The sequence below is a fragment of the Cibotium barometz genome, chromosome 62 (genome assembly GCF_041138505.1).
Source record: "Cibotium barometz isolate CiBa-2024 chromosome 62, ASM4113850v1, whole genome shotgun sequence".
Classification (NCBI taxonomy): Eukaryota; Viridiplantae; Streptophyta; class Polypodiopsida; order Cyatheales; family Cibotiaceae; genus Cibotium; species Cibotium barometz.
Genome location: NC_141107.1, coordinates 19,298,446 through 19,318,918, shown reverse-complemented (window position 1 = coordinate 19,318,918; position 20,473 = coordinate 19,298,446). Strand labels below are relative to the sequence as shown.

The following is a 20,473-nucleotide window of genomic DNA, read 5'->3' as shown; positions in this document are numbered from 1 at the left end:
AAATGCTTCATGAGAAGCTTCATTTGGATTGAGAATAGGTCATAGGAATGACCTTTCTTTGGAGGGAGAGAGAGAAATGCTTAAAAACCATTAAAATTAAGCATAAATAAAAATTATGTGTTTCTTTATTATAATTCATAAAAAAACTTCAATAGTAATCAAAATCCATTCAAATTAAAGCTTCTCAAGCTTGAGAGAGACTGAAAAGAGAAGCATTTGGAGTTTTAATAAGAAAAAGATAATAATCCACACTTTACCTTCTAATTTACTTGATTCTTTGATCACAGTAGAGACCCCCAACCAATCAATTGGTTTGGTATGTTATAAGAGTCACCAAGGAAGGTTGAAGAGAGATCAGAAGCTCCAATCTCTTCAATTTTGTAGAGGTTTTTAGAGGATAATAAAAATTAAGCTTAGTTTAGAGTAATACCGACATAATTTAATTCACAGATAATAATACAAAGAAATGAGGGTCTATTTATAGGAGAGGGAGGCCACTAACTAAGTCCAACTGAGTTCTAAAATTTTTCAGCTTCAGTTTGACTGAATTTGAACAAGATTTGGACCAGTTTGGCTCTCTTTTATATTTGGTTTGATCCATGAGAGGAGAGAGATAAAAATATCCTATTATTTTTTAGTTTTAAACTCATCCAAGCATGTGAAGTAGACGTCTCCTTGAAGGTCTCCCTTTTTCTTACACGTGTCAAAAATGAATGATTACTCTAAAATATCTCATTTTTTTATTAATACTTCATAATTTTTAACCAATAAACTTAGTACTTGGTCAACTCTTCATCTTATGTGAAGATTTACTCATTTTTTAGTATTCTTTTTATTCTTTAGATTTATCTTGTCCCAACACTTGGATTAATCTTATTAGTCCATACAAACCTTAATTAGATCATAATCAAAAAAAATTCAAAAATCTAGACCCTTAGACTAAGATCTTGTGAATCAATTTTAATTGATTCCAATTGCACCTTAAAAATCATGTTGATTGAATTGATCCAAATTGGTGGTATGCAAGTACTACCTCAAATCGACTCATTGAAAGAAGATGATGAAGAAAACGAAGAAAACAATTTAGAGGAGACCGATCAAGAACATGAGGAACATCAATCCGAAGAAGATAGCGAGCCATCTATCGATCATGAAAATGCTCTATTGGATAATGATAGTTATAGTCATATTGATATGGAACCCTATCTCTTCATTGAACTTCCATTAGATATAGAGATTAATAAAGCAACACAAACGGATTTATTTACAAGATGGGATAGATTCATGATCTTGACATTGTTTGTGTAATTATTTTCCTTTAGAAGCTTTTAACTATATTTTTATTTTTTAAACATGGATTTAAGGATTCTGATATATGTTTTTTTTAAACTATCATCATGTTTTGTATGTATATGACATGTATAACCTAATTTCAATCTTCAACAGCTCTTTAGAATTTTTTATAACACTAGTAGAAAATTTTCATTGTTAATAGTTGATGAAAACCTGTAACCTGTACAATTGTAAAACATGCAAAAAAGAGAAAATTGTTAAAAAATAGATTCTCTCTCTACATCACACTCAAGAAAGAAGAAGAAGAAGAAGAAGTTAAAAGCAAAAGAAATAGTAGAAGGTGAGTTAAGCAAAAGAAAATAGTAGAAAGTAACCTGCAACTTATAAGCAAGCGTGCAAAGAAGAAATCAAAAATCAAAAAAAGAAGAAGAGAAAGGGAGGGAGATGCATAGGGTCCGTCCTCCACTACCAAATGTTCTCCCAAACATAGACAATCATCAACCTACCCTCCTCTCCCCAAAGGCGTTTAAATCTACTTTTTTTCCAAATTAAAAAAAGCTTTCATTGAAAGAAGTGCTTTAAATGCTCCTCTTCTTTGCTTTAAAAAAAACAAATTCAGATTCGTCTTTAGATGCCACATGGCACATCTAAAGAGAAGAGATGCGTGCAAATAATATATTTGCAAAAGGAAAGAGGTGTGCAAATATGATACATGATTGCAAATAGCCCCTTTGAATGAAAGAGGTGTGCTATTTGTAACAATATATTTATATGATGATGGTATGGTAGGTGCTCATTGGAGGCTCTCCCCAAGTAGTGGGGCTAGTGCTCTCGTCAAATCCTGACCAAAACCTCCTACGAAGCACTCCTTAAAAGGGGTGCTTGAGAAGTTGATGTAGTTCTTCTCGAGCATGAAGAGCGTGCCAATCTTGTGCATCTCTCCATCGTCTTTGTTCCGCAGACAAAGTAAAAGCTTCTGAACAAGACCTTTATGATTGCCATCCCCATCATCGCCGTAACCTAAGAGCACTACCCAGATCTTGCACAGAGAAGTGCGACTGTAAAACTTACGAGTTCCCAAGGACTGGATGCCTTCGGCTGTAAGGTGGATACACCCATAAAGGATACCGCCATTGTTGTAAAAGAGTTTTGAGACGTAATAATAAGCATCTTTGTCTGGCGATACGTCTTCTTCTTGCTCAGCTAGCAATGGTTGGAATCTTTCAAATCCCAGCTCGAAGGTATTTGCACACAGTCGAGTATATGTGGCAGTAGGAAGGCGGACATCACCTACCTCTATCCAGAATGCAGTGTCATCTTGCCGCCCATCGGATTCTCCTGCAGCTACCAGATATCCTGCACAAGCCTTCGCAAGGATCTTCACTCCTCCTGTTGGCGACAGACCCACTACGTTGGCTGCATAAAACTTCAGGTAAAGCAAACCTTGCAAGCGACCGGGGAATGAAAGACGATAGGGGCGCTCCTCGCCAGCAGCTTCTTCTTCTGGGAGACGCCCATGATACCTCAAATTTGGAGCCCATGAGAACCCTAAAGTTGGATTTGGCCTGGAGTCCACTGAACACAGGTTCAGGATCAGGTTGGGAGAGTTTTCCATCCAATGCTTTGCCAGTGCTAGCAGTTGCTCTTCTAAATTCTCCCCCGTCCTTAACTGATGGTTCCCCTGCAAGCCCAAAAGGGCTACTATGGACAGAACTCGATCCTCTTCTACTGAGCATTCACGGTTCATAACGTGCTCCATGACACACTCGGGGCTGAAGAGGGGGGATCCAATGGCTCTCTGCTGGGTGTGATTCCATCCATCCAGCCCACCTAGGGCTTCTCGGGCAGCAGAGAAATTATCATCACGCACCCAAGCTTCCAATGAGAGGAAATCATAATCTCCTATACCTGTTCTCCTGTCGAATGCACTCAATGCTGTCTGCAATGTCTGATCTGTTTCAGATCCTTGAGTTGAAACAACATCAGAGTATACTCATCCTCATCCAAAAAATATAACTCCTCTTCACCTCCATAATTTTCAACCCTTCTCTGAAAGCATGTGGCTTGGGATCCCCCGGACAAGTAAGTATAGGCAGCTTCCAGTAGTTTTCTCGACTCACTGTGCATGAGCTCTTCCAGAGCTTGGACGGTTTCGTCATCGAACTTTTCCACTACAAAAGTGAGCCTGCGAGGAAGAATGCATTCTTGGAACGTCCACACACGAGTGAACCAGCAAGGGACAATATCGACTCCCTTCGAGCTGTTGAGTGCTTTGTAGCCTTCCCTGATTCCACAGATCAATACGTGACTTATGCTGTGAGAGAGAGAGAGAGACCCGATTCTCAAAAAGAGAGAGGCACTCAGATCCGAGTCATTAATTAGATTGCCCCTCCGAGCATCTGCTGATATTACAAATCGAACAGGCCGCATCCGCAAAGTCGTGTTTGAAAGGTAGGTTTTTTTTTAAAAAAAAAATTAAAGCGCTAACTATATTAAAAGAATGAAAGTCAAAACAAGATATAAAATTGCGAAGCATAACTTGGTGAAGGACATATCAAGCTAGCATATTTCTCATTTCTCATTTCTGTGAGATTCAGGATTATTTTTGTAATTCGGACTCTTTGTAGAGTAGATCTATTTCCTCCGACACTACTTGGTTGTCTTCTTCTATGCGTTCTTTGTGGATTTGACTGATTTTGTCTTTTAACTCTTTTTGAGCTCTGTTCATTTGGATCAGTTCCTCCATCACATTCTGTGCTTTACAAGCTTGCATGCTGGCTTTGTGAAGGGTTCTGATCTGCAAATTCAGACCATCTCTCAGACCAAGCATCATATTGAGAAGTACATGATTAAAAATGCAGTTATTTCGTTTTATCCATACATCCCACAGATATTCAACACGAATAATATTTCATAACTCTGTTGAACATTTAATTGGTTGACCTAGCAAAATCTCTATCCAAGTCAAATCCCATTGTTGGACCGGTGAGATACACTAATTCAAAAATTTTAATGCATCTTCATTGTAGGCACACCCAATAAAAAAGTGGGCAATTATTTCTGGCTACTTTTTACATCTTGGGCATAAACCGTCTCCATAGCCAATACTATGCACACGTGCATTTGTCCACAATGCTTTATGCATGATCAACCAAAGCAGACAATATTTCTTTGGTGGGATGATGGGCGACCTGATTTTTGAGATTTTATACCTCCATTGTTTCCTGTCCCAACAGGTTCCACTGATTATCAATTTGCAATGAAGCGATGGATCTTGAGATACGAGAGAAGGAATAGGTAACAAGTTCCGTTTGGATTTCCAAGAGAATGCCTTGTGCGACAAAGGGCCTTTAAGCAAGAGAAAAGCCAGTCTATCGTCAGGCCATAATTGCATTCTATCCTTAACCAGTAGAAGGTCCGTTTGCAGACAACCTATACATTGTGCAGAGATCTCGATCCGATTTCTAGCTACCCTTGACACTACACCACACATCCTCCCAAGTTTGGATCCCCCTTTTTGTGGAGTTTAAATGCATGTTTATATTGTTCTACAAGGATATTGTTCATTACAGCTCTACAGAACCAAACCGAATCCAGATGTAAAACATGTGCATGTTTTCTATATTTGCTATGTAATTGAATTTTCGGTTTACATCTGTTCCATGATTGCCACATTGCTTGGATCAAAGGGCTTGCGGCCTGTGGTTTTATTTTGACCGTGCTAAAGAAAATCGTCAACTTTGGGAGTTTCTTCCACTAGGGGAAGCCTCGAATACTATATTGTTTCACATTTCTTTTGAGCAGGATGGCCCAATCTTCTTGAGGTGATAAGACACTTGTGATTATCCATTTAGCTGCCATTCGATCCGCAAAATCCACAATGTTGGGAATTCCCAAGCCTCCCTATTGTTTGGGTTTGGTACATACCTTCCAAGCTACTTTAGGGATTTTCATCTCCTTTGCATTACCTGACCAAAGAAAATTTCTTTAAATCTTCTCTAATTGTTTTAAGTCAAAGTTTGAGGGTCGCCAACAAGACAGAAAATATATAGCAGTCAGGAAGAAGATATGCTTGAGCACTAGAATTCTGCCTGCAAAGTTGTAGTGTTGCATGCATACCCCGCATTTGAATTTAATATGTATTTTATCCACGATCCATTGCTATCGTTGATGCATAGAAACCCCAAGTCCGAATCGGGATTCCTAGAAGTCTAAAAATTGCCCTTCATTCAGAAGTTTACATCCTTGATCAAATAGCCATTGTGGTGGATCTACAAGCATTGATACAATTCCCATTTTAGAATGGTTTATAAAACTGAGGCCAAGCAAAAGACATGTAGGCATTCCCAAAAGGTGCTAATTGAGTTGGGGTCATACCGTCATTGTGAATAAGACCATTGGCGTCGTCTGCAAATTGTTCGAGACAAGTCTAGCCCTTGTTGTTTGGGAGCTAGATTCCCTTCATAAGACCCTTTTCCATAGCACTTTGGACTAGCCAACGTAGTGCATCAACAACAATTGCAAAAAGAAGGGGAGCTAAAGGGAATCCTTGTCGAATGAAGCAGGTCAATTTAAAGAATTCAGTTAAATTAACGTTGACAGCTACCCTTGCCATAGAATTTTCAAAGAGTACTTGCACCATCTTCCTGCACTTGGGGCCCAACCCCATATCTTTGAGAGATTGTAAGATGAAGTCCCATTCTAGCCTATCATAGGCTTTGTAAAAGTCTATTTTGAAGAAGGTAAAGTCCTGCTAGGTTTGTTGAGCATGTTCTACTCCCTCTGAAATACCAATAATGGGGTCAATTATATATCTTCCTTTAATAAAACCTTTTTGTTTTGGTCTTATCCACTCTTTTAAATGATCGGCGAGCTGGCTAGCTAAAGCTTTGGCGTATACTTTGTAAGCTGTAGATAGCATGGTGATCAATCACCAATTAGAGAGCTCCTCTTTGGATCCTCTATTGTGTATAAACTTGATGACTCCTTCATTGATGCAAAAAGGAAGGGCCCCGAATCTTATTGATTCATTCCATACTTGAAGAAGAGGAACTAGCAAGAAATCTTTAAATAATTTAAAGAATTCTGCTAGAAGGCCATCTAGACCAGGGCTTTTACCATTCTTCATGGTCATAATGGCATCCTCTAGTTCTCCATAAGAAAGGTCAGATTCTAAAGTGCCTACAATACTTTGGGGGCTGGTTTTTTCTTGCAATCTATAATTTTTCACATAGTTGCTCTTCTTTCTTCTAACATTTCTCTATCAATTAAAACAAAATAGCGAAAAAGTGGTCCTTGATGGTGTCAAGATTTTATGCTTTTGATTTTGCACAGACACCATTATTATCTCTTAACATGGGGATGTGGTCTGCCATTGCCTTCTTTTTGAGGATGGAGAACACTTTGAAGATCGATCTATTTTTCCAACCCACCGCTCTCTAAAAAAGAGTAATATGTTGGCATTGGATTTCATCCTCTTTTTTTAAGTCTTCCCTTATTTTGTTAAGATGACCTTGAAGATGGATTTGCCCTTGATTTATTTTTTTGTTCAAGATTCTGAAACTCTAAGCATTTTAGTGCTCTTCTCTGTCCTAATTCTGGTAACTTCCTTCTTAATGTCTACAAGCAATTTTTGAGAATCTCTCATTGTGTGTCCCCATGCCTTGGTAGGGGATCTAAAAGATTTGAAATGAGTTTACCATATTAGTTCGAGATTAGCATGAACCGTCAGGAGTTGAAACAGTTTGGGATCCATATGGAACCAGCCTCCTCTGACCTTTTGGGTTCCTTGCGAAAAGGAGCAGAGAATAAGATAGTGGTTCGAGAGGGATATATTGACATGTGCTTACACTTTAGTGTTGAGGAATATATTGCTGATGGTTGTAGACGAATAGCACATGTCTAGCCTTGCCTTCCTTAGTTGGTTACCTTGTCTCCCATTTCCCCAAGTGTATTCATGGTCACAGGACAAGTCTTGGAGGACACTGGCCATTTACAAGGTTCTGTTGGAGGAGGTTTCCAACCGCTTTCTCTTCTTGAAGACATATGATATCCGCTTGGATATTGGTTTGAAATAGCTAGTTTTTTATTACTCTAGCTCTGTTAGTATCTGAGAGGCCTTTGGTGTTATAAGACAATATGCTGAAATCTATTATATTTTTTTATTTTTCTTTGGGGGGAAAGGTTTGATTCCTAGGGTCTTTTTTTTGTGGGTAGAGAGGAGGCCATCCCTCCAACTTGAGATTTTATTCTTTTTTGATCTATTGACTCAATCTTAGATAGACTAGCATTTCTAATGATTTGTTTTGCTGCCGCCAAGGAGGTTAGTTTTTTATTTTTTCCTGGGAGGGATTCTTCCTCAGCTTGAGAGGAGCCAGGTTCGAGGTTAAATTTGCACACATATTGGAAGTCCATTTCCTCAACCTCCTCCTCCAAGTCACTTCCTTGGCTCTGAGAGTTCAAGACTTCTTTATCCTCCTCATCACTAGATGAATCTATAATGTTTAGTGTAGGGTCACAGATATCCACTAAGAGGAGAGAATCTATTGGAGTCAGGTTTTCTTGGCTGATTTCATGAGGGCCAAGATGGACCTTGGATTTTTTCTCTCTTGCCCACCTATTGGAAACCTTGGCTATCCTCTTTGGGAGCCACCTAATTGATAGGAGTTTGCACCGGTGGTGGGAACTTAATTGGGCAGCTTCTAATATAGTGGTCCTTTGACCCACAATGGAAACATGTCTTGGGCACAATTTTAAAGATGAGTGGTTGGTCTAGGATGACATTTGATCCAATATCTATGACAATGGAATCTGGGAGTGCTTTGCTCAGATCTACTTCTATTAGGGCTTGAGGATTCCATCTAGGTTTAAGCTCTACTTCGGCCCTGAGCCCAAGAAGCCTAGCTACTGGTTCGAGAAGCATTTTAATTAGAGGGTGTAGGTGCATAGGTTTGGCAACTTGACCCAAACACGGCAAAGGGTCATTTTAGGCCCGATTAGGGAGAAATCAGGCGGCTGGGGGGTTAGGGACAGAGGGGAATTCCTGATAACCCATTGGCCAGCCCCTAGTGCATTAAACACCATGCCTTCTTCCTTAAACAAGAAGCAGTAGTTGTTTGGAACAAATTGTGTATGTTCAACGACAAGGCCTCAGGTGGACTCATTTCAAGACCTTTGCAAGAGGTCTCCATCCATAACACAGCCCAACAAGAACACTCTTTGCCATTCCTAAACTAAAGTTGCAGGGAAGTGAAACAGAGAGCTTACCGTTTATGCCTTCTGTAGTTTCTACTCTAGCAGCTCCATTGCTTCGTTTGTGAGTGATGTTGGGATCCAATTAGAACTGCTCTTGTTCCCCCATACTTCTTTAGGAGGGCTTCTTTCAACTGCATCTTCTCTCTCTCCAAAGGTAGAAGCTAGGCCTGGTTTTCCTCCACTCTCCTCCGGTTGGGGCTGTGGCTGGGGCCAACTTGCTGTTCCATTGGTATGTAGAGAATCCGTTGCTGAAGAGGGTGCTTTATTGGGCCCTATGGTTGTGTGAGGGCAAGGGGATCATAGACTATCATCATGCATATAGATGGGCGACAGATGGATGGTAGGAGAGGGGGGCAGCCAAAAAGAGTTGCAGTTTGCATGTCCATCGCATGGTTGACATGTGGAAAGAGAAATTCCAAGGTCTGACAAATCTTGCCTTCTTCATGATGAGGGAGGAGAGGGGCGCGGAGATCCAGGTGGTCTTCATAACGGAGACAGTCCGTCTCCTTGGGGTATGCCTGAGTGGTGAAGACAGGGCTTGTTCTTGAGGTTGAGGGAGACGCGTCAATACCTGGTTTGGTTCTAGCAGAGCCTATTTGGGGCCCCTCTAGCCAAGCAGCCATTGGGACAAGTGCGGTACCTCCTCGCTTCTCAACGATGTGGCTAGACTATGTAAGGACTGATTTGGGGAAAGAGCAAGCGGTTGAAACCCTAGTCGATAGTGTATGTACACATACAGATGCCAGAACGCTCCTCACCACGAGGACCCTCAAAGTTGAAAGGTAGGTTTTACTTTCTGGGAGAAACTAGAGAGAGAGAGAGAGAGAGGAGAGAGAGAGAGAGAAGCTTTGTCGTGGAACGAGCAAATGTGATCTATTCGATGGGAGTGAGATTCAAACACGAGACATGTTGAACAACTACATGAGCTAATAGAAGGGTTAGCCCATTTTGAGAGAGAGAGAGTGTGTGAGAAAGAAGCTTTGTCATGGAACGAGCAAATGTGATCTATTCGATGGGAGTGAGATTCAAACACGAGACATGTTGAACAACTGCATGAGCTAATAGAAGGGTTAGCCCATTTTGAGAGAGAGAGAGAGAGAGAGAGAGAGAGAGAGAGTTACTCTTTACAATATTAAGTGTTTTAAAAAATAAATGATAGATATATTAGAGTGTGAGAGTGAGTATGTGTTACTCTTTGCACTATTAGATATTTTTAAAAATAATGATAGGTATGAGAGGGGTAGTGCTCTCCAAAATATTGTACTACCTCCTATAGGATATCCTATTCTAGCACTTATCATTTATAAGTCCAATTTGTGATCTTTTGCGTTTTTTATTTTTTTATATTTTTTAATTTTAACATTTAAAAACAATCAATTGAATATTAAATTAGAATAATTAGGTTAAGTAGGCCACAAAATCAGGTTCCTAGCATAGTGTTCATCTCAATTTTTACTCCTTACGTGGAGAAATCGGGATAAAAAAAGGAATTAGGGGAGGATTTGCCATGCACAGAAATTTATGTTTTATCTCCACATTCTACGTTTTTGCATTAGTGTAACGCGAGTTAATTACATTTAATCCTCTCTTTCATTTGGGGCATCTTAATTTGCTAGCCGCATTTAATGTGTGCAGGCTTTTAGGCCACTAGCGATAAAAGTTCAAAAGTGTGTTTTGAGTGGCTGGATGCATTTAATGCATACGGGCCCCAAGTCAGATTCTAGGAAAACCCCTTTTTCGGTTAAATTGAAAATTGAAACTGTAAACAGAAAACCATAAAAGTAAAAAAGTAAAATATAAAATATAAAAAGTGAAAAGATAAAAGGTTTGCTGGCTGTATTTAAGCGGCATTTAATGTGTAGGTTTTTAGGTCACTAGCCAAAAAGTCCAAAAGTGTGTTTTGAGTAGCTGGATGCATCTAATGTATGCAGGTCCCAAGTCAAATATTCTAGAAAAAACCCTTTTTTGGTAAAATAAAAAATTGAAACCGTAAACAGTAAACCGAAAAAGTAAAAAGTAAAAATAAAAAAATAAAAAATAAAAAAGTGAAAAGGTAAAAGGTAAGGTCCGGGAGCAAGTGCAAATTTTTTTTGAACAGTGCTCGCATAAACTTGCCTAATATATGTTTTAGGCTATTGCGATTGTATTGACGCAACTTATGTGACATCAAAAAATTTCAATTTTTACATAGTTAAGGAGCGTAACTGCGAGCCAAAGAACATAAAACCACTGATAGATCTCTTCTGTAATACTACTAGCCCAATCAGCATCTATGTACCCATGCAACTGTATCTCTGTACCAGCCTCATAGAAAAGTCCATAATCAATTGTGGACTTCATGTACCTAAGGATCCGTCTAGCCGCATCTAAGTGTGGCTTCCTAGGGGCCTGCATAAACTAACTCACAAGTCCAATAGCATAGCAGAAGTCTGGCCTTGTAATGGCCATGTAGATCAAACTACCTACTATGCGCCTGTATGTAGTGGGGCCCTCCAAAAGCTCACCTGTATTTGCGGAAAGCTTTGTGTTCTGCTCCAATGGCACTAAAATAGGCTTACAACCTGTCATACCATACTTGGACATGTCCAAGCCATACTGCCTCTACAATAGCGAAATGCCATGAGGTGATCTCACCACCTCTATGCCCAAGAAATACCGCAGCTTGTTGGATATGATAATTCAACTAAGAAGATTGATCAAAACATACTCAAGATGGATCAAAGCTTATACAAAACATCATGAATATGAGAGACAAAAACTGGTATATGCAAAAAATTGCTTTGAGATTAACTCAAGAAGACACTAATTATAATTAGACATGAACCAAACTTACATAATTACTTGATCACGACTTGTACCTTATTTAGAGACTCCTCTACCCTATTTTTAGTTGCATGAGGTACATGAACCATATGCACCAACCATTTGTAGGCTTTACACACCAACCACTGACCACTAGCCTAACCACCACATATTAAATTGAACTAAGGAGTTGGGATTACATTTATCCAACAATCCCCCCTTAAGACCAACTTCTTACAAGAACATGAACAAGACTTACATACCTCCTTGACACAATGAGTAAGAGTCCCCCCTTAACAACAACATAGGGTGGTGTACTCTCCTCTACAATTCGTCAAGTTGGAACAACATAAGTCTTGACTCGACCACATACATGACATAATCTAAAAAGCATACTCATCATCTACATCTTTTATACTAAGACTACAACAAAGATTTGTTTCTTCCTGTTGGTTGACTTCTTCAACCACATGTGCCTTTGCTAGCTTTTGATCTTTTTGGTAGCACTTTGAGGATGGATGATTCATCTTTCCACAATACTCACAAGGATGTTTGGAGAAACAATCCTTAGTAAAATGATTTGTACGACCACAAATAGTACACTTCTTCTTTGCCGATATCGAAGTAATAGCATATGCATAAGGATCTATCACATCCTTTGTAATCTTCTTGTCTTCTTCCTGCAAAGAATTTATGATACTTTCCAAGTAAGGGACTGGCTCCTTCTCTTTAAGTACCGTTACAATTTGCCTAAAGTTTAAAGGTAAACTTTTAAGCAGATTAGCAATAGCATCTTCTTCAGGAACATGAGAGTTAACATAAACCAATTGTGTCATTAAGCTCATCAACCTGTTAATAAGAGATAGATTAGAGTTTTTGCTAATCAACTAAACCTAATTGGGTCATGCTCTGATACCAAATGTTGGATATGATAATTCAACTAAGAAGATTGATCAAAACATACTCAAGGTGGATCAAAGCTTGTACAAAACATCATGAATATGAGAGACAAAAACTGGTATATACAGAAAATTGCTTTGAGATTAACACAAGAAGACACTAATTATGATTAGACATGAACCAAACTTACATAATCACTTGATCACGACTTGTACCTTATTTAGAGACTCCTCTACCCTATTTTTAGTTGCATGAGTTGCATGAACCATATGCACCAACCATTTGTAGGCTTTACACACCAACCACTGACCACTAGCCTAACCACCACATATTAAATTGGATTAAGGAGTTGGGATTACATTTATCCAACACAGCTCACCCAAATCCTTCATCTCAAACTTCTGCTTCAAAAGCATCCTGACATCATATATATCTGTATCACTATCACCAGTGATAATCAAGTCATCCACATAGATCACTAATAGCATGATCTCTCTATCTGCTTTTTTCACATATAGTGAAAAATCTGCATTGGATATCTGAAATCCAATGGTAACAAGATACTCCCCGATTTTGTTTGACCATGCTCTTGGTGCCTGCTTCAAGCCATACAAGGCTTTGCGTAACCTACACACAAAATCTGGATGTGCATTACTCTCATAACCTAGTGGCTACATCATGTACACTTCTTCTTGCAAATCACCATGCAAGAAAGCATTCTTTACATCCATTTGATGTAAAGACCAACTCTTCGCTGCAGCCATAGCAATGACAGCTCTCACGGTTGCCATTCTTGCAACCGGGCTAAATGTCTCCTCATAGTCTATGCCATAAGTCTGCGCATAGCCCTTGGCAACCAATCTTGCCTTGTACTTGCTCCTTGAACCATCAGCATTGTGCTTGACTTTATACACCACTTACATCCAATTGCCTTCTTTTCCTTGGACAAAGGCACTAACTCCCATGTTGCATTTGCATCCAATGCTGCCATCTCCTCATCCATGACATCTTCCCATTTCTTATTTTCAATTGCTTGCTCAAAGCAAGTGGGCTCAACCTCCTGTATTGCTTTTACCATGTAAGCATAATAATGGGTTGTATATCCATCATATCTCAACCTGTCAACAGGGTATCTAACCCTCGTAAACCTGCATACACCTGGATCACTGCCAGGTGTCCTCAAAACAACCTTGGTTCTCCTTACAAGTTACACCAAGAGTAACCATTGACGAAATGCCAAGCTTCTCGTCAAGGCTCTGCTTAGAGCCACTAGAGTCACCATCCACATATGAGTAACCTGCTGAGACAGATCAAGCACAAAAGGTTGATCTATCTTTTCCTTCTCTTTCCGTGATACATGTGTACCTGCATCATTTCTCAACCTGCCTGACCATGGCCTAACATTGGATCCACTGCTCAAGGACTCCCCACGTCCACTCGGCACCTGTGATTGCTGCTCTACATGTGGTGCAATATCAACACTTCTTACATCTGCATCTTCTATACCAGCTACTCATCTCATCGAAGATAACATCTCTGCTTACTCGCATCTCACGAATGGTAGGATTATAGCATCTATAACCTTTTTGCTCCATAGCATAACCAATGAAGATATATTTCTCAGCCTTTGGATCCAACTTTGTTCTCACTTCATCAAGAACATGTACATATGCAATACACCCAAACACTTTCAAGTGAGACACATCCGGTCTTATGCCTGTAAACTTACAGCTGCAGTGAGTTTCTTGTTCATAATGTACACAGTAGTTGCTACTGCTTCTGCCCAAAAGTAATGTGACATATTCTTTTCAGCTCTATCAAGACACGTGCCACTTCTGCAATGTGCCTGTTTTTCCTTTCTGTAACGCCATTCTATTGCAGAGTGTACCTGCACGTAAACTGCCTCTTGATTCCTTGCTTTCTCAAGAAATCGCTGAGCTCATTGGAGAAATATTCTCCCCCACCATCTAATCTTAGGCATTTTATTTGCATGCCTTTTTCCTTCTCGACCAAGGCTTTAAATCTCTGAAAGTGATACAAACACCTCACTTTTCTCCTTCATGAAATAGACCCACACTTTCCTAGTGTAGTCTCATCAATGAATGTAACATAGTACGTGCAACCTACAATTGTTGCAATCTTGGTTGGTCCCCATACATCTGATTGTATGACATCCAATGGCCTTGCACTGACATGCTTTTCATGTGGGAAAACATGTTTAGCCTGCTCACCAAGTTGGCATGCTTCACATGCCTTATGCATACCGTCAACCTTAAACTTTGGCAAACCTGCAATAATATTTTGGGCCTGCATAGACTTCAGTCGTTGTATATTCACATGACCAATGCACTTGTGCCATATGTCAATACCTACAATGACACTTGTTCCATGCGCAAACATGGCTACCTTTATCTCATGCATGTTCACATCCAAAGTAAACATCCTACCATTTGTGTTACCCTTTGCAACCAAGCGACACTTATTTTTGAAGTCTTCTACAAAACATCCTTGAGGATTAAACTTCACTTGCAGACCTTGCTCAACCATCTGTCCAACAAAAACCAGGTTCTTTGTAATATTCGGAACATGAAGTACAACAGCCAAGTACTTCATTTTGCCATCCTGCATAGACAATGACACTTTACCAACATTCGCAATGGGATGCGCAGTATCACCTGTTTCTACATACCCTAGTTTTTCCATTTTCTCCATATCTCTAAACCACTCAACATGACTGGTCATGTGGTTAGAGGCGCCAGAATCCACATACCATATATCTTGAGATCCTGACACATCCCCTGTTATGGAACTAAGCATGTGCTGTATCACAAACAGCTACTCACTTCTATCATCACCTCCATGTTTGCTAGATGATACATAGTTGCCTTGTTGCAACTTCCCACTTTTAATGTCATTCTGCTTTTTGTAGTAGTCTTTTGTTATGTGTCCTGGTTTGCCACAGTAATAGCACTCTATGCTATTTGCATTTTGATTTCTTTGCCAACCACCTCGGCCTCTTTGGCTCCCCCTGCCTCTAGACTGGCCTCTTCCACCTGTGTATGATTGCTGCTGTGAATCGTTGGACTGTTGTTGTACAGAATTCTGATTTCCTTGTCGGCCACCACCTTGGCCTCGACCACGGCCTCTACCTCTGCCTCTACTTAAATTAGAGTACTCTGCCTCTACCTAAATTAGAGTAGAAGGCCTATTGTTACATGCAGAAGCTCTGAGAGTCTTCTTTCAGCCCTAAACACCACTTAGAACATGCTGATGCAAAAACGTAGCAGAAAAGAGAGTAGAGAGAGAGAGAGAGAGAGAGAGATGGCTAGAAATTCACTATATTCATATGGTACAAAAAGGTACATAAATCCTTTGAAAAGGTAGTAAAATACCTAAACAAACTCCTAGTTCTATGACCCAACCAACAAGGGACTGAATGACTAAAACAATGAGCAAACTTGCCTTTTATAGGCTGGAGAATATCCCATGGACTGGCCGACTGCTGGTCGGCTAGCTCCTGGACAAATAATTCACATAATGATGTGTCCCTCCACAAGATACTCCACAAAAAAAGCTCCAAAAATCTGGTTTTGTTCTGATCTTCTCTTCTTTATCTTGTTGCCTCCTTAGGGTTAGCCTCTGTGAGAAGCATGTACATGTGTGTGCATATGACATCCCCCTCTACTAAACTTGATGACGGGATTCCAATCTGCTTCTTGGATGACTGTCATCATTCCATTCTGTTCCCGGAGTCCCTCTGTCATCGTTCCTACTCTTTGAACCTTTTCCCTGAATGTCCGGCCCGATCCCAAACCACTCTAACTCTGAATAAGATCTGTGCATCTGTTCCATCCAGTCCCCAATCCGTTCTTGCCCTGTCTCTTAACACCGTCTTGGTCTTCATTCCTAAGAAATGAGTTTGGCACTCTCACTCCACCCCTTGGAGGATCATCCTCCCTTGGAACCGTTGTCCGAAAGCCTTTCCTGGCTCACAGGACTGCCCTCCCCTTTGGGCTTTGTGGAACACCACCAACCAGCCTCCTGGGAGCTCTTCCCGGTCTTGTGTTCCTTGCCTTGGGCTTGGTACCTATGCACTTTCCTATACCTTGGACCTGTACACCTTCATATGGGACTGAATTAGGGTTTAGCCTTGCTGAGCCTGATGCTCTGCTACCAATGTTACATGCGGAAGCTCTGAGAGTCTTCTTTCAGCCCTAAACACCACTTAGAACATGCTGATGCAAAAACGCAGACAGAAGAGTGTAACGTACCCATCTTCACTAATAAAGAAATGTCCATGTAATTATGAGTTTTTATGGTATAAATATCAATAATTTTATTATTTGAGTCATTTCCACTTAGAATCTTCAAATTCTGAGCCCAAATTTGGAATCTGCGCGCGATTTTACCCTAATATAGGATTTTACAGCATCCAAAACGGACACCGGATCAAGCCTATACGCTAATTTCAATCATTTTAGTTAGAAAACGGCGACCTTTAAACCTTAATAAATGCACGACCACACGTCCGATTGACGAACGGTCTGAACCCCTGCGACCAGGAGAACCTCCCGGACAAAAAAAATTTTCGCCCCCCGGGGCGGTCCGACACGCAAATCGAGGCGGGCGTCCCAAATTTGGGTACCCCGTCCCAAAAATTTGATCCGTACACACTTACTAGGGCGCCCGTACAATGGCCGCCCAAGAACCAAAGGACGGCCGCCCACTGTTTGGTCCACGCGTACCCTTGGACGGACACCCAGACCGGATAAGGTACATGCGTACCACTCCTTTCCCAGACAACCGACACCGTACCTTTCCAGTAGACCCATGCAGGCCACTAATCCATAGCCTTTGAAGGTACACCGTCCTTTCGTCCCTGCTTTGCGCAGCGCCCGCACCCTCACCCCTCAGCTATATAAACCCCCGGGGTGCTCCTCAGTCGGCACGCACTTCTGTGTAGCGTATGCCCTGTTGTACCGCCGTAGCGTACTTGCTGCAAGTACAGCCGCCCTTGCAGCCACCCCTCATTTGGCTCTTTTCAGATAAGCCAATTTTCCTCCATCCTCCTCTTGCCATGGACCAGTGTCCTTAACTCTTCTCCCCCCCCGTGTGAATAGACTTACAGAGAGGCTTGCAGCAACCCCTCCCAGCCCTCTCCACGTTTTTGCCTTTGGCCTTAAGGACATCTCACAATCCCCCCCCCCCATTTGCGTAGACTTTAGTAAGGGATTTTTGGCTCAAGCGAGGGTTCATGCGCCATATTCTTTTGCTCATACGGTGAGCAAACGAGCTCGGAATTCAGATCCGACTGAAGCGTTTCGATCGCAGCAGCGAGCTCTACAAGGCGACACCTAAGATGGCCTCATCCCGGAGACGGCAAAATATTGCCTCAAAAGGCGCACGTAACAACGAGATGGAGGGAGATGCGCCCAATGCGGCTCCAATCCTCCCTTTTCAAGTCCCTCAAGGAAACGGTGGCCAGGTTAGCTTGGTTAATTTTCAAAAGAAGAGAATTTTCCTTAAATTAGTATTAATGAATGGTGTCTTTTTCTTTTAAAACGAGGACATAAAAGTTATATGAAATTACAAATTATGTGATGTTGTTTTCGATAAATTGCGTTGAAATTGCTATCTTCATGAATTGTGAATGCTATACTTAGAAAATTGCATTGAAGTTGTTATCTTTGGAATTCAAGATTTCTTTTGGCTTCAACGCTAACTCCGTTCCATGCTTGTGTAGCCGGGCGGCGTCATTAGCAAAGCCCGGGAATGGCCCAAGGTATCCCTCATACCTTTGTGAGAATAAGGATCGCCGATTGAGGCGAGAGATTATGAGGCTGCCTAGTTCTGAGGGCCCAGGCTAGTGCGGTAAATAAGCCCACCCTAGTACGCAGACATCCCTCTGAGGGGCGGGAGGATCGAGCGATGGAGCCTGAGAGGGCGACAGGCCGGCTTGAGTCCTCGCCAGCGGCGGCCGACGATGAGGTGTATAGTCCCGTAGGGTTTTGCCCAGCATGTAGAGGCTGGAAGGCCGAATTCTAGATCATGGGCAGAATAAGAATAAGAGAGCCGGATTGGCTTGTATGGAAATGGATTCATGTATAAACTTTTTATATAATTGCATCTTGTCTTTGGTATGATTGTATTGTGTAAGAAGGCTGTTATAACGAACCTTGTGAAGAAGGGCCCTAATTAAGGAATATGCTTATTTATGTCAAACAGTGTGGTAGTATTGAAAACAAATTGATGCGTGAGTAGGGTGGAAAGTGGGAGGATGGAATGCCCTGACGGCACCATCCTACGGATGGGTGGACCCAATTAGTCGGGTAGCTTTCCAACAAATTAAGTGAAAGCCCTACGTTAGATAGTTAGGTTCTTGGGCAACTCTATTCAAGAAGACTAGGCCAGCGGCTGTGCCTTGCATAAGATGAGGAAAAAAGCGTTGTCCCTAGAAATCAAGTCTAGTAGTTGCCCAATTTTTGATCAATTGCCCTATGGGTGATTTGATGTTTAGGAAATCACGCTCCCCCTGCGGGATAGAGCTAGGTCATACCTATAAATCGTATCCTTGAATCTCTACAGGGTCAAGGTGTCGATGAATAGGAAATTTTTCCCAAAATAAGACTAAGCGGACTATCTTAAGTGTTTCTCCCATTTTTAAAGGGAGGAACCTTATAATTGGTATCAGAGCAAGTTTGGCTCCTAGGAATTGCAGTTTAAGGACTGTTTTGTAATAAATGTTTTACCTAACATAATTAGTAAAGACATCCTACTAAAACAAATAAATTAAATTGATGTTTGAATGATTGTAGAAAGAGGAAGATGCCTACTCCAAATTTCTAGTTTTCCAATGCATCTTCGAGACTGCTAGTCACTCCTCGAATTTCGAGTTCCGCGACACCATGGTGCAGATATTAGAGAAGATATCCCTCCCTCATTTCTCTCGTATTCAGAGAGGATGGGGTAGAGATTTCTGGAGTCGTGGGCCGAGATACTTCATCATCCGAGCAGATCAGATTGGGAACCTCACCACCGACCTTAAGCGGATTCGTTGGATTGAGAAGCTGAAGATGGTCCGCTTATTTTGGTTCGTCGGTACCCCCAGGGACGACACCTCGGTGACTATAGATGGGGTTCGCATACCTCAGGATCGTTGGGTGTATGACAAAGTGATGCAGGTCTTACCTGCTGATAGAGTAGCAGTGTTGGGACCCACCCCAATCCAGAGTTTACCACCCTTACCATCAGTTTTTAGAGTCTTAGAAACTACAGCGGAACCCCCATATTTCACATATGTGGACCGCTCTACCCTTATGTCACAGTGAAGCCTAGGAATTTCCCTTGATGTCAAATAAGACTAATTATATTAGTCTCAGATCTTTGTAATAAAACTTGTCCTTGTAAATATTTGGAAATAAAATAATTTCAATGGTTTTGCTCTCCAAAAATTAAGCGTTGTGCAAATATGAATCTTGTAATCTTAAAAATTGTTTTTACGATGATGGCCAGGATGACCACCCTCCACTTCCCAATGCGCTTTATACCGATACCCAGGAGAAGAAGCTCCTGCTCAAGCAAATGCAACCTCCCTCCTTTAAAGGAGAAGGTTCAAAGGTTGAGAAGGATGCTGAAGTCTGGATTGAGGCGATGGACGATTATTTCTCTGCTGCCGGTACTGGAGTAGTAAATCAGTCTATGCTCGCACGGTTTCGCCTCACTGGAGATGCTAAACTCTGGTGGAAACAGTGGTGCCGTGACAAGGAAGTCACCGAGCATTCTCAAACGTGGGAAGACATCAAGCAGGCAGTGAAGGAAAGATATCTTCCTCCATCCCATGAATCCATAAAGATGAATGAGTTCTTTAGTCTTAGACAGTGCAGCTTAACTCTTGAGGACTACTATTCCAAATTCATTACCATTCGGAAGTATGCCCCAGCTATGACTACTTCCCAGCAAGTGGCTCGTTTCTGCCAAGGGCTAAATGAACCCCTAGATTCTCGCCTTGAAGCAATGAGGCCAACCACTTTACAGGATGCTCTCATACGAGCAAAGCCCCTTGTGAAAGAAATGAAGGCTAATAAACCGAAGAATCAAAAGAGATCTTACCCTGAGGCAAACCTTAGAGATCAACCCTACAAGAAACCTCAACAGAATTTCCCCTACTACAACAGAGGGCGACAAGGCAACTCTTTTGCCCCCCGCTCGTATGCTGCTTCTTCCA

General features: G+C 41.2%; 1 protein-coding gene across 5 annotated transcripts in view; it reads right to left on the bottom strand.

The window, feature by feature from the left end:
* Positions 1 to 1,852: 1,852 nt before the first annotated feature.
* LOC147604217 (uncharacterized) overlaps positions 1,853 to 20,473 on the bottom strand; it is a 33,909-nt gene continuing 15,288 nt past the window's right edge. The window contains exons 2-3 of one of the 5 annotated variants that reach the window (XR_015265456.1): positions 5,413 to 5,564; positions 4,098 to 5,261 (exon numbers count right to left, since the gene is read on the bottom strand). Coding sequence is in view for 1 of the 5 variants with exons in the window: in XM_086795531.1 (XP_086651657.1) it covers positions 2,087 to 3,052 (966 nt within the window). In the remaining 4 variants the exon portion in view is untranslated. The other 4 variants (XM_086795531.1, XR_015265453.1, XR_015265455.1 and 1 more) reach the window with 4 other exon arrangements.